This window comes from Vombatus ursinus, unplaced genomic scaffold (assembly GCF_900497805.2).
Source record: "Vombatus ursinus unplaced genomic scaffold, bare-nosed wombat genome assembly UNPS02014770.1, whole genome shotgun sequence".
In the NCBI taxonomy this organism is placed as follows: Eukaryota; Metazoa; Chordata; class Mammalia; order Diprotodontia; family Vombatidae; genus Vombatus; species Vombatus ursinus.
This window is the reverse complement of record NW_020954548.1, coordinates 38551820-38566649: the sequence shown is the minus strand read 5'-3', so window position 1 is coordinate 38566649 and position 14830 is coordinate 38551820. Positions and strand designations below refer to the sequence as shown.

At 45.5% G+C, this 14830-nt stretch overlaps 2 protein-coding genes across 3 annotated transcripts in view; one reads left to right on the top strand and one right to left on the bottom strand.

Annotated features, from left to right (window-relative positions):
* The window catches only part of CHTF18 (chromosome transmission fidelity factor 18), a 54479-nt gene extending 47353 nt beyond the window's left edge, over positions 1 to 7126 (top strand). The window contains exons 20-22 of the mRNA XM_027863255.1: positions 2352 to 2489; positions 5716 to 5773; positions 6786 to 7126. Of these exons, the coding sequence (XP_027719056.1) occupies positions 2352 to 2489; positions 5716 to 5773; positions 6786 to 6922 (333 nt within the window). The 3' untranslated portion in view covers positions 6923 to 7126. The remainder of the gene's footprint in view (positions 1 to 2351; positions 2490 to 5715; positions 5774 to 6785) is intronic.
* A 27-nt stretch (positions 7127 to 7153) lies between these two features.
* Positions 7154 to 14830, bottom strand: part of GNG13 (G protein subunit gamma 13) — a 29201-nt gene continuing 21524 nt past the window's right edge. For both annotated transcript variants that reach the window (XM_027863254.1, XM_027863253.1), the window contains exons 2-3: positions 10586 to 10716; positions 7154 to 7874 (exon numbers count right to left, since the gene is read on the bottom strand). In XM_027863254.1, coding sequence (XP_027719055.1) covers positions 7769 to 7874; positions 10586 to 10683 — 204 coding nt within the window. In that variant the 5' untranslated portion in view covers positions 10684 to 10716 and the 3' untranslated portion in view covers positions 7154 to 7768. The remainder of the gene's footprint in view (positions 7875 to 10585; positions 10717 to 14830) is intronic.

The following is a 14830-nucleotide window of genomic DNA, read 5'->3' as shown; positions in this document are numbered from 1 at the left end:
GCATACCGTAAGGGACAGCTAGGTGGTGGAGTGGATAGAGCACTGGCCCTGGAGTCAGGAGGACCTGAGTTCAAATCCAGCCTTAGACCAAACACTTGACATTTACTAGCTGTGTGACCCTGAGCAAGTCACTTAACCCCAATTGCCTAAAAAAAAAAAAGAAAAGAAAAATATACCATAGGTACAGACCCCTGGACTGGTAAGTCAGGTCAGTGTGTGACCTTGGACAAATCTCTGGTTCTTCGGCCTGAGAGTTCACATTCCTAAATTATGGCTATTAAACAAAATTATCTGGAAGCTCTAAAAAGTGTATGCTTTTTAAGTTAGAGGGGCAAGGAAAACCAACAGGAAGGAGCTCCTAGCTGTTGATATCTCTGAGTGCCCATCAGAGTGTCTCATATCAAGGGTCCAAGACTAGGCCTATCTTTCCCAGGATTTGATGCCCTGAGACATTTGATTAGAAGCATATTCTCTGTCCGATTCAATCCCTTCCACGTGGAGACAGGAAATAAAAGATCAACCCCAATAACTATTATGCAGAGTAGAACTTCATTTGAGGCCTGAGAAAAGAAAGATCATTCCCATTGAGGTGGTGGTGGTGGTGGTGGTGGTGGTGGGGAAGAATCAGGATGGATTTCCTGGAGGAGGTGATACCTGAACTGGGCCTTGAAGGATGGAGTCAAGGATTTCAGCAGAGATAGGAAGCATGGGGTGGGGCACCAGTCTGAGCAGTCTGTGCTTAAGTACCAGCAGAATGATACAAACAACAGCAGTCTTCCAGGACTGAGCTCTGTCCAGCCATCTGTCACCAGCAGTCAGGCATGAGGGGGAGGTGTATGGAGGGAACCATTGGGACAGCCTGAGAGGAGCTGAACTGAAAGGGGCAACCACAGGCTCCTGTGGGATGTGCAGGGGGGAAACCACAGCTGTGAGGAAGAGGGCATGTTCTCCATCACTGTTTCCTCAGGCCTGACTGTTCAACAGAGAACCATGTTGTCTTCTCAGTCATATTCTCTTCCCCTCATTTCAGTATATTGGAATGGGAAGGAATATTGGCTCTAGAGTAACCTGGGTTCAAATCCCAGCCCTGCCACATACCACCTGCGTAACCTAGAACAGACCCCAGCCTTTTCTGGATCTCATTTTTTTTCCAGCTATAAAAGAAGGGGATTTGGCCACATCTCCAGGCCCCCTTAACTACCTCTAAATCCTGTGGTCCAGTGACCTCTGTTTTGGTTCTATTTTGCTTTGAAGTTGCTTGTGTAGACCTTGTATCTGCCTTTCTAATTCCGCTACATTTTTCTCTCTCAAGCAGAGCTTGGAGAATTAGAAAATATTCCATGTGACCTCCCTCCTCCAGCTGTTATATCTCCTGTACATAGTGATTAAAAGTGTTTTATTCTGGGGGCATCTAGGTGGTGCAGTGGATAGAGCCCTGGAGTCAGGAGGACCTGAGTTCAAATCTAGCCTCAGACACATAACACTTGCTAATTGTGTGACCCTGGGCAAGTCACTTAACCCCATTGCCTAGCCCCACAAAAAAAAAAAAAAAAAAAAAAGGTGTTTAATTCTATACTGTTTTCTGTTCCAGTTTGGTTGTCCCATATGGGAGTTTCACCTCCCTTCCCAGACACCAGGGTCCTGGATGGCAGGAAACCCACCTTAATTCAATTCACTGACTACTTAGTTAGTGTCTTAGTTATAGTAGATAGAGGGTTAGCCTTGGAGTCAGAAAGGCCTGGGTTCCAATCCTGCCTCTGATTGTGGTCACACAGTGTGACTATAGGCAAGTCACTTATGCTTTCAGTGTCCCCTCACCCCATCCCTAGGTCTCTAAGACTTAATTATTACAAATTACAGGGATTATTGCAAATTACAGAGAAGTTGTTGGTCTACTCTGGTAGAAGGAATTTCCTTCCTGATCAGAAATTCCCACACCTGTGAAATCATACGTCCAGACCACCACCTCCTAAACTTTTTTTTTGGCATCTACTATATACAGAGAACCATTTGGTGCTGGAAGAGATGTGTGTGTCCTTTTCGGTCCTCTAGGAGCTCAGAGCATAATAAATAAACTTTTTTATCCCCTAAAGCCTAGCATGCAGAAGTTTTCTGAATGCTGATTGGCTGGTCGTCAGGAAATTGAAGCAGAGACCCAGGCCTCAAGCCAGGAGCCCCCATCTGGTAACCCCTTGTGCATAACTTCATCTGCACAAAGGTCCCCAGTGCAGCAGTCCATAGAAGGGGCCCAGTCAGTGCTTGGTGATGGAGACTTCAGAGTGGAGTGAACGCCCAAGGTTCAGTGTGTTCCTAAAATATCTCTCCCTGTACGTCTCTCCCCGCTTTAACAGGCTGACAAGGAAAGCCCTTTGGCGACAGAGAACCCACAGGCGTGCAGCGGGGTGAAAGGGACCCCTGTTGCTCCCATCCGGAACCATGAGCAGCGCCTGGAACACATCATGAAGAGAAAAGCTATCTTTGATGAGAAGGTGAGTTTGGGGGGGATTGAGGAGAGCCCAGTACAGGGAGAGAGTCCTCGGTTTGGAAGACAGAAGATCTGAATACTCCTCCTGGTTCTGCCGCTGACTTGCTGGCTGACCTTGGCTCAGTTCTTACCCTTCTCTGGGCCCTCTGTAAAACAGGGGTCATGCTATGTACTTCAAAAAGGCTATTAGAAGGATAAGATTTTTAAAAATAATAATAATATCTAGCATTTAAATAGTGTCTACTGTGTGCCGGGTACTGCTAAGCACTTTACAAATATTACCTCACTAGACTGTCTCAGCAACCCTGGGAGGTAGTATTATTTTTTTCCCCATTTTATAGAGGAGGAAACTGTACTAGACAGAGGTTAAGTGACTTGTCCAGGGTCACACAGCTAATCAGTGTCTGAGACTATATTTGAACTCAGGTTTTCCTGAGTCCACTTAGCTACTCAGCTGCCTGATAAACATCTCTACCTGGATTGTCTTGGATGCCCCATAGGCATGTCAAACTCAACATGTCCATCCCTATAACCCCCCCCAATTTTTCCTATTTTTGTCAGAAGCATCACCATTCTTCCAGTTACACAGATTCTTTACCTAAGAGTCATCTTCAAATCATCTCTACTCTCTTATCCCCCTCCCCCACCCTTTTTCCAGTTGGTTGTCAAGTCTCATCAATCTTATGTCCCCAACATCTCTCCAATCTCTTCCTCTTCTTTCTCTCCCAACAACCACCATAGTCAGGGCCATCATGAACTCTCATCTCTATTGTAATAGTGTCCCAAATGGTCCCATTACCTTTAACATCTCTCCTCTCCCAGCCTTCACTTACATGCCAAGTTCATCCTAAAGTATAGACCGGGCCCTGTCATTCCCCAACTCCAGAAACATCAGTTCTCCCTGTTGTCTTTAGGTTAAGAGGCAGGCTCCTCAATTTGGAACTATACCCTAGGGGCTTTGACCCAGCAATAGCACTTCTAGGGCTGTATCCCAAAGAGATCATAAAAACAGGAAAAGGACCCTCATGTACAGAAATATTTATAGCAACTCTTTCTGCGGTGGCCAAGAATTGGCAGTTGAGGGATGCCCATCAACTGGGGAATGGCTGAACAAGTTGTGGTATATGAATGTAATGGAATACTATTGTGCTATAAGAAATGATGAGCAGGTGGACATCAGAAAAACCTGGAAAGACTTGTATGGTCTGATGCTGAGTGAAGTGAGCAGAACCAGGAGAATATTGTACACAGTAATAGCCACATTGTGCGATGACTACCGTTGATAGACTTAGCTCTTCTCAGCAATGCAAGGATCTAAGACAACTCCAAAAGACTCAAGATGGAAAATGCCATCCACATCCAGAGAAAGAATTGTGGAGTCTGGATGCAGATGGAAGCACACTATTTGCTCTCCTTTTCCTTTGTTGTTTTGTTTTATTGCTTGTGGTTTCTCCAATTCGTTCTAATTATTCTTTACATCATGAAAATAAGAGAGAGAGAGAGAGAGAGAGGCAGACTCCTAACCTTTAAAGCCCTTCACAAGGCCGATGACACATTAGTCTTCCCACCTACGTGACATTCCATCTTCTGCCTCGTGCCTTGGCACAAGCTGTCCCCCCATACTGGAATGCTCTCCCTTCACTGCCAACTCTTAGAAACTTTTAATTCCCCTCAGGCCCAGCTCCAAAACCACCTTCTTCAAGCAGCCTTTGTTGTTTTATTGATATACTCACCCCATCTCCTGCTGCCCCTCCACCCCCATCACTGTGCATTTTTTTTTTTTATCCTGGATTTACTTTTCTCTAAACATGTTCCATCCTCCCCGGTACAATGTAAAGTCATTGGGGGCAAATACTGCATCATTTTGTATTTGTATGCAAATACAAACCCTGAATGCTAGGCTAAGGAATTTAGACTTTATCCTTAAGACAAGGGAGAGCCATTGAAGACTTTTGAGCTGGGTAGAGACATGGTCAAGGCTTTTCCTTGATGTTAGGCATGGGCTGTGAAAGTGCCTTAAGCTTAGATTGTTTCCTAGACCTGTCCTTCTTGGTCTTGGGTTGTTGGTGGCGTGATTTTATTTATGTCAAATACCCTGGATCCTAATCCTCCGTCAGCATAGACAGAGTGGAGGCCATTCCCTAGCCCAGGAGGAAGGCTAGGCCTGGGGCTGGAACATCGTTCAGGGGCTCTGCCCTCTGCTATCCTTCATCGATAGAAAATAGCAAGGCTCCCGATGACTCATCTACCTAATGGAAGAATTTCTACCTTCTAGGAAAGTAGGAAGTGAGGGCCCTTAACGAAGGCCAGACCTGTGTGGACTTAAGCAGTACAGTAGAAAGAAAACAGATACTTTGATGAAGAAGGGAGGGGATAAGCATTTATTAAGCACCTCCTGTATGCCAGGCACTGTGCTAAGTTTACAAATATTAATGTCATTGATAGACTAGGTTTGAGGCCTCTTTGTCACTCAGTGTGACCTTGAGCTAGTCTCCAGGCCCAGATAATAATGATAATCATAAACTTATATTTGGGGGATGGGCAGTGATTACCAAGTGCTTTCACTTACATTGTCTCATTTAATCCTCCTGTGAGGTGGGCAGAACAGACACAATCCTTCCCCATTTTACAGAGATGGAAACTGAGGCTTAAGTTAAGAGATCTGTCCCGAGGTCACATTGGTGACATCTACCTGCTGTTTGTTACCTTCCCCAAAGACGGGGTGGTAGAGAGAAAGAGGGGAGGGGGCACCTGGCTAACAGATGTTGCCTTTGATTTCTCTTAGGCTGAACACAGTTAATCTGGGCTAGGGAATTAATCGGTTAGAGGCAGGGGAGGGGGGAACAGACAGACACTCATTAATATAATCCCCCAAAATGGTGGCAAGCAGAATTCTGGCCCTGGACTTAAGATTTGAAAATTTTAGGCTTACACGAAAGGTGATATTCTTGATTTGGGGCATTAGGGTAGCAGGGTATATGTATATGAAAATTAAAAGAGGGGAGGGGGAGAAGAGAGAAGGATTTAAAGGGTGACTTTCAGGGATGGGGACAGAGAGACTCTAATCCCTAGAGAAATGAATTTGCCTTCAGACCATTTGTTCACTTAGGCATCTGGGAGGATAATGATATTAATGTCAGTTCCTTTGGGCTGGTCTGGGTGGGTTTTTCAGACAAGTGAATGCTTGGCTATACTGGAAAATGACTGAACCCCTCTTTTTTAATCCTTAGCCGGAAAGAGATTTCTTTGGACGTGAGATAGTGAGGAAAGTTGTTACTGCAAGTCAAGGTAGGTGGAATGAGATGGAATGGGATGGAATGGGGCCTCCCTATGGGAGGAGAGGAGAGGAGGAGAGAAAGGAGGTGGGGGAAGGCCAGATGGGAGCCAGGCATGAATGTTAACATAACGTTAATTAATATCATTTGCTAAGGGCAGAAGTCTCCCTTTGAGGGAAGAAAAGAAGGAGAAGAGGAAATTGGGAGCAGGAAGGGGTTTTTTATGTGCAGAGAGAGGTCACCACATTGAAGGAGAGGGAATTTAGAGTGTTCAGATTAGACATTGAGGAATAGGAGAAAGGATTGTTAATAGCATCCAGGTGAACAATCTAGGAGAAGTTGTTGGCTTATGTAAGCGCCGTCCATCTCACTGTATGAGATAGGGAGAGAAGCCACCAGCTTCTTCAGTTAAAATTTGGGTGTCTCAGGAATCTCCCCTCTCTTACCCCTGAGACTTAGAAAATGACCCCCATCTTCCTCTTATCCACAGCAAGGGTTCCAAGATACATCGTGTCCACCCCTGGGGAGTGGAAGCTGTTCCCATCAGAGCCCTTTTTTTCATTAGGGAGTCATTGTGGTATGGAGGAGAAAGATCTCAGAATACTTGACTTCCTTTCCTCCCACTTCCTAGCATGATGACCTGGGAGGTAGTCATTTCTTACTGGTTTTTTTATCTGTAAGATGGGGCTGATAATCCTTGGTCTCCCTCACCAGGTGGTTGTAAGAGAACAGCTGTGAGACCCCTTTGTAAACTGCAAAGTGGGTGTTCTAATGGATGATGATGGTTATCATCATGACTTCTTCCTTTTCTTTTGGTTGGCCATAGGAATTCAGGACTGTCTAAGTCCCTGGCTTAACCCAAATCCCACCTTAGGATAATTTCCTCATTTCCTCATAGAAATCAAACCCAGCCCCATCCCTGTGCAGACCAGGGAGCTGAGGAGAACAGAGCCTCCATTCATGGCTCCTGTGGTCCCTCTCAGTACCCCCAGTCACTCCATTGTCCCCTTGTCTTCCCACCATAGAAACCCCGGGACCTGAGAGAGATTCATTGGAGAGACGGATGGGAAAAGCAGTGGGGAAGAGCGACGTGTGGTTTCGATTTAACGAGGGTGTTTCTAATGCTGTCCGGCGGAACCTTTATATTAAAGACTTACTCTGAACCCTTGAACCCTGACCAGAGCTGTTCTCCCTGCTCAGAATTTGGGTGCCTCCTTAAGAGGAAAGAGAGATATATACTGTCCCCACCACCTTCGTGTGTGTGTGTAGTTTAGATGTTAAGTGCTATGCATTTGAGTGTATTGGCCATGTTTTGCCTCCAGACCTCTTTGTAATAAATAAAGCAGTGAATAAATTGCAACATTGAGAGACTGTTAAGTATTGCTTTGTTTTTATTTATGTATAAACCTTAGTCTCCTGCATGGTCGGCCTGTTGACTGCAAAATTGTATATTCTACAATATACAAAAGTATTGAAAAGTCTTTTTTTTTTTTTTACAAAAGTTGTTCGTTTACAAGTTCCCCTCTACCCCCCTCCCCCCCCCAAAAAAAAGGTCTGAATGGTTTTACACAAGTGTCAGTATCATTAAATGAAAGCCCATTAAATGAAAGCCCCGTTACCAAGAATCATAAGACTAGCTGGAGTAATTCTCCCTCCTTTCCTACCCTGCCATGGTAATTTAGATGGTGGTTCTGACCCCATATGTCATTGGGAGCCCACTGCCCAGACTCTTCCCTGGGTGAGTGAACCTTTCCCAAAACCCTAATTGCTCCCTTGTCCCCGTCCTTCAGGATTTGAAATCCTGCCTCCCCCCCCCCCACCCCCCACCCCATACAAATGAGAAGCCAAGGTGATAATAAGTTTGCATCAGTGCAGCATGAACCTAACTGAAAACCAGAGAGAAGAGATTGAGTCAGTGGGAGGAAGCGGGGTGTTTGGGGAAGATTCACTGTCCTGGTTGGTAGCTGTTGCTCCAGGGCAGTCTGGGGGCGAGCGCCGGAGCCCCTCTCTACAGGATGGTACATTTTCCCTTCTCCACCCAAGGGTTGTTCTTCATCAGATCAGGATTCAGAAATGGGTCGTTGGGGATTCCATCTTCAATCCACTTCAGCAGTCTACAGAAAGAGGGAAAGGAGTTAGAAGGTCCTGGGGAAGCCGGTGTGTGCTCAACAGAGCCCTGGATCTGGCGTGTGGACTGCAAGGCTGTGGTTAAGTCACTTAACTTCTGAGTCAGTTTCCTCATCTGTAAAATGGAGGTGATAATACTTGACTCACAGGCTTCATTTCCATTCAGTGCCTTCTGTGTGCCACAAATTGGTGATACAAAGACAAAAATGAATGTGCCTACCTTCAAAGGGGCATATATAGGGTTAGAGGGGGTCACAGGTCTTCCTGACTCCAAGCATCATGTCATGCTGCCTCTCTGTTTTATAAATGTGTTATAAGAATTAACAAATACTTTAGGCACTTAATGATTTTTGTCAGGAGTCCTTCCACTTGCCTCTGCCTCTTCAAAAGCATGGTGGAAGGGGCAGCTAGGTAGCTCGCTGGATAGAGCACTGGCCCTGGAGTCAGGAGGACCTGAGTTCAAATCTGGCTTCAGACACTTACAAGCTGTGTGAACCTGGGCAAGTCACTTAACCCCAATTACGGGGTGGGAGGGGAGTCGACAAAATAGAAGCACGGTAGAAAGAGCCCCCAGGTACTGAAGTCTACATTGACATATACAGCTTTGTTGTTTCCTTCTCTGGGACCTCTTTCCCCATGTGTAAAATAAGGATAATGGTTCACAGATTTAGAGCTGGAAGGGCCCTGAGAGGATATCAAGCCAAATCCCCCGCATTTTACAGATAAGAAACTAGAGCCAAAAGAGACTGGGACTTTCCTAAGGTCACACTGCTTGCAGGAACAGGATTTGAATTCAGTGCTTCTGACTTCAAATCCATTATGCTTTTCCCTCACCAGCTATCTAACAGGACCCAGCCTCAGTCCCTTGAGGATAAAAAGATGATAGGAAATGTTAATGATGTTAGTAACATCATAACTGCATTGAACCAAACTTCTCAGAATTCTTTTAAGTCTTTCATCCAGAGTCAGAGGCTGGGCTCCGGTCTGCCAGACAAGCAAAGTTCTTAGAAGGGCTTACATTTGAGACATGCCGGGAGCTGAGCTTGGCATATGGCCCTGGAGAATCGGAATGGCCAGGAGCTGAAAGTGGTCACCCAGGACCCCCCAATCAGTGCCCAAGACCAGTTGGGTTACTCCACAACCAAGTAGCACTTGTCAACACTTATACCCAGCCCAGAGCCTGTCAATTCCATCTTCATCCCACCATCTGAGCCCCTCTTGGACTAAGGCCTAGTTCGTTGAGAACAGATGGCACACTGCATTGGCATATACAAATGACATACAAATACACAGTGGTGCATTATAGCATATATGCAAAAACTTGTGTATGCAAATGAACCCATGGTCTTCCTTGAAGGGTGGGAGGAAGGAATTCTGATAGGACTGTTTTGGGCCACTAAGCAGGAGGACTGATATCCTAGACCTGGATTACAGGTATCCCAAGAAGAGAAAGACCTTGTGGCAGGTGAAGTCAGTGGATCCAAGGCAGCTCCCACCACCCCCCATCTTCTGCCTCCAAAGAGTACAGAGATGATCCCCAAACCCCTCACTCATAAGAGATGCCCCCTCCCATCCCACTCCATCTGACTCCCTCCAAACATTCTTGAAGAAGAACTCTGCCCCTGGATCACTGAGCCATACCCTTGTCACAACTCTCAAATATGTGTGTGTGTGTCTACACATATATACACAACACACACATATACATACATATACATACATATATCTCAGCCCCTTCCTCAGGCTTCTTCCAAGTCTGTCCCAGCCACGCTGCCTTTCTCTTCCTATCTCTGTCCATCAGTAACCCCACTGCTTTGAACCCTTCCCAAAGTACAGGTCCCAGGAAATATCCACATCAAGAAGTTAGACGCCAGGTTAAACCTTCGGTTTACAAAGGCCAAATGTCTCCTCTGTCCACTTTCCCTGCTTTCTTTGAAGGTCGACTACCTGGGCTTCCTGTTCCAAATCCAGCATTCTTTCCGTGCCCCCGCCCTGCCTCTCAGGGAGTCACCAGCATAAAGGTGATAGCTGAAGCCCTGGCAAGTGACCCATAGGCATTTCCAGTCTCTGCCGCTCTCTCCAGCTTGGATAGCAGCCGGTCTAACAAAATTCTCCCTTAGCCTCCCCCAGTGCATATTTTGTGTTTCATTTTCTATAGTGCTGCCCCCCCCACCTCAAGTTGCCTGAGGACAGGGGATGCTTCATGTTTGTATCCTCAGTGCTTGGCACAAGGCCTGGCACTTAGTAGGTGCTTAATAAATGCTTGCCAAAAGAATTTTCTAGACCATTTGGCCTTGGACTGAATTGAAGAGTCAGAAAAAGGAGAGTGGGGGCGTGGAGGCACCCGAGGGGGAGGGTGTTCCCCTAAAGGAACTCTGGCTCCCAGCCTCGCCCCGCCCCGCTTCACAGGCAACTCAAAGACCCTGCCTTATCCCCAGAGCTCTTTCTTAGATTAAATAAGCCCGAGGGACCCTGAAGGGCCAAGCCAAAGGCAGCTGTTTGGAACAGTTCCTTTGCACACAATTTGAATGTGATTTGCATATTTGGGCCAAAGCTTACACCATCAAAATATGGTTGCTTCTCCCAGCAATGGCCCCTTTCTCCACTTTTGACTCAAACCCTGGCCTGCAAGGGAGTGAGGGTGCAAAAAGAAGGGACGAGCATTGGAGGACACGTGTAAGGTATAACGAAGACTCACTCCGGTATTGTTTTGGAAGACATCTCCCTCTTGAAAGCCAGTTGGTATTTCAGACTCTCTACTTCTTTTTTCATCTGAGGTACGTCCCACTCTTCCATGACGCCTGAAGGGCTGGCAGATCCAGGAACAGGCTGGCAGCGGAGGGAGAGAAAAAGGAATTAGGGACGAGGACCATCCTTGCCAGCAACCAGGAAAGGCACTTTTTTTTTTTAAGGCAATTGGGGGTAAGTGACTTGCCCAGGGTCACACAGCTGGTAAGTGTCAAGTGTTTGTCTGAGGCCGGATTTGAACTCAGGTCCTCCTAACTTCAGGGCTGGTGCTGTATCCACTGTGCCACCTAGCTGCCCCCTAGGAAAGACACTTCTCCACTGAGAATGGAACAAAACCATCATGGACCCCAATCCTTAGCCTGCTAATGGACCAATGTCACGAATATATCAGTCTATCAATCTCAGTGAATGTGTTCTCCTGGGAGAGAGGCCAACCTCCCTTTCCTCCTGCTGAATGCAGATAGACGGTGAGAGAATGAGTTGTCAGCTGAGAGCTCCCAGGGTATAGCTGAGGCCCAGGGCCTCTGCTAGTAATGCCTTATCATAATCCCTTTTCACTTTTCAAAGCCCCTTAACATCCATTATTGCATTGAATCCTCACAATATTCTATTAAATCAAACAGAACCAAGATTATTCTCCTTATCTTACAAATGAGGAAACTGAGGCTCAGAGCTCAGTAACCAACACTGAGCCCTCAAATCTTTACCATCATCACCATCAATGAAAACTATCACTAACATCCCACCAGCAGCAGCAGCAGCAGAATAGTATAGTGGAGAGAGTGTTAGGCTTCAATGTCAAGAAGGCCTGGAGCAGCAGGGTGCCAGAGCCAGCTCAAATTGGCATGAGAGCTGCTTGTTAAACCCAGCATGAGCATTTACACCTCATTTGGCAAATGCCACCTCAGGTTATCTTTTTTTTTTTTTTGTGATGAGGCAATTGGGGTTAAGTGACCTGCCCACAGTCACACGGCTAGTAAGTTTTTTTATGTGTCTGAGTCCAGATTTGAACTCTGGTGCTCCTGACTCCAGAGTCAGTGCTCTATCCACTGCGGCCACCTAGCTGCCCCCTCAGTTTATCTTTTTGTCAATTTCTGGACTTCAGAAAGTAAAGGGGAAAATGTTAACAACACATAAATTGCAGATAAGATGCTGCTCAGCACTGATAGGATAAGTTCATCACAGGGAACTCCCTATATCGATGAAATCATAGACACACAAAACCCATCAATTTCACCATCATCACCACTAACCAAATCACCCTACAAGCATCCAGCTGCCATCCTGGGCTTTCTCTCATCCTCTTTCTAAAAGTCTTCTCCTCTCGACCTGGACTCTTTCCTCTCTTCTCTTTCTTTCCTTGATGATCTCATTATGGGTTCAATCATCATCTTTACCCAGATAACTTCCAAATCCACACACACAGCCCTAATGTCTCTCTGGAGCTCAAGTACTGCATTGCCAGCTTCCTGCTGGATTGTTCAGTTGTTTCAGTCATATCTGACTCTTCATAACCCCATTTGGGGTTTTCTTGGCAAAGACACTGCCTCGGCTTGCCATCTCCTTCTCCAGCTTGTTTTACAGATGAGGAAACAGAGGCCAGTAAGGTTAAATGACTTGGCCAGGGTCACATGGCTAGTGTCTGAGGCCAGATTGGAACTCAGGAAGATGAATCTTCCTGACTCCAGGCCCAGCACTCTATACTTCAACACCTAGCAAGTGCCTGCCGGATATTACCATTTAAACATCCCTTTGATGTATCAAACTCAGCACATCCAAAATAACTCATCTTCTTTTCCTCTCATCTAAACTTCTGACCACCTTCCTCCTACCCCCTTTCCCCTCAGGTTTATAACCTGGAGTCAGCTTAGACTCTTTTACACCTCCCTTCTCCTTCCCTAACCCATATTCAATTGATTGCTTGTCTTATTAATTCTACATCCACAATATCTTGCATCTATCCTCTTTTATCAATTCACATAGCCATCACCCTAGTTAACTTTAGTCAATCAAGAAGCCAAGACTTTGTCACCTCTTGCCTGGACCACTGTAATACCTCTTAACTAGGCTTCCTGCTTCCAGTCTATCCTTCTTCCAATTCATCTTATACACAGAGGCCAAGATAATCTTCCCAAGGTACCATTTCACTCCATTGCTTGGAAACCTTCTGTAGCTCCCTCTTACCTCTCCTATAAAATACCAACTCATTAGCCTGGCATTTAAGGCCTATCCACAGTCTAATTCCAAGCTTTCCTTCCTTTATCTTTTCCTTTGTCCCACACTGCTCCCATTCTTATGCGATATTGCAGAAAAACTAGCCAACTGACAGGTCTCTGAATTTGACATTCTATTTCCGTGAGGCCATCTCACCCTGCAGTATCTTACTGCTTTGCCAATACTCCTCTCCCATTGGTGAGTTCCATTTTGGTGGGCTTCCATTTTGTAGAGGGGCCTGTGCCAACTAATCTTTCCTCTTTTGCTATGCTTCTGACTTTCTGAACTTCAACACCAATACCCCGGCACAAGGTACTCCCTTAACCCTTTCCAGTTCCCTTTTGTGTATTATCTTTCCCCATTGGATTGTAAGCCTTGAGGGCAGGAACTGTCTTTCTTTTTGCTTCTACATAAATCCCTAGAGCTGAGAACAGTACCTAGCACATAACAAATGCTTAATGAATGCCTCTTGCCTGGCCTTGCCTCCATAAGTGTGTATGTGCTGTTCCCCATGCCTGGAATACACTTCTTCCCCAACTCTACCTTTCAGATTCCCTGTTGTCTTTCAAGTTGAGCTCAGGTATCATCTTTACTGTCAAGTTTTCTGACCATCAGCTCACAGCCATATCTTTCTCCTGTCTGTATCTCACTGATTTATACACATAAGAAAAATATTAACCATGCTTTGTCTCCCTAAGCAGATTTTAAGATCCTTGAGGGTGGAAATTATTTCTGATCTATCTTTGCATTCTCTGAAACATCTAGCACAGGTATGTAAGCTCTTTGGGTGTAGGGATTGACCTGTATATTATATTTATATACCCAGTGCCTAGCACAGTACTTGGTACATAGTAGGTCCTTAAAGAATGTTTGTTGATTGATTGATTTTACATATGTTCAATAAAGATCTGTTGATTAATGGATTGAGTAGACTACAACAGAAAGTAGATTACAGCCGAAAGGACTAAGGTTAGACATAGGAAGGAACTTTGCCAATAGTGGGACTGAAAGTCTAGAATGGGGCAGAGTCCTTTTGGGGATAAGAAACTTGGTAAAATGATCTCAGGTTTATTGAACAGTCCTCTCCTCCTCCCCTACGTTGGACAGGTTCTCAGGATTCTAGAGCCCATCCCTGCCCAAACCAGGACTTCAGCATTCTAGAACAGAGCTTCTTAAACTTTTTCTACTCAAATTTTAGCAGTATTCATTGGCATTGTGTGGCCTGAAGGCATGTGCAGTGCAAAGTGCACATGCTTTGTGTTCAGAACCAAGGCTACAATGAAGTTGTGCAATCAACACACAAGCACTGCCAGAAACACCCCAGATTCTTTACACATTTGATTTTTAATTAATTTTTGGTCATTACACGTTCAGAAACCTTTTACTGTTGCTAAATCTTTCTGGAGTCATGACCCACAGTTTTAAGAAGCGCTATCTAGAACATCCTCTTCCCCTCCCCCAAAAGACCTCTAGAACCTGACGGGTATTCTAGAACTCCTTGGATGAGACAAATAGGCCTTTTGGTGAGAGGCTTTGAAAGTACTCCTCTTTGCCTTCTGCTGTTGTGCTGAAACCAGAGAAGGGCAGGAGCATTTGATTAACAAATTTGAGAGTTGCCAGGGCAGCAAGGATCTTAGATAGGAAGAGGGGAGAAGGTTTGCAGTCTCAATTCCCCAAACAAGCCAAGGGATCTGAACTCCACCGCCACATAAACATGGGATTTCCCAGGACTGGAAGAAATCTCACACTTGCCCTTGGTTTCCCCTATGTAAAATGGGATAATCCCCAAGTTTCCTTCCAGCACTGACATTCTTTGATTCTACAATAGAGAACCTATGTATTCTCTGCAGAATAGGTTAGAGTATTAATTATATCTGAGAAGACCATCAGTGACAGTTGCCTAACCACATTATCCTTCAAGATTCTCTGCCCAGAGTCTAGGCTCATGAAGCCAACTTATGGGATCCCCACTGACACCAGT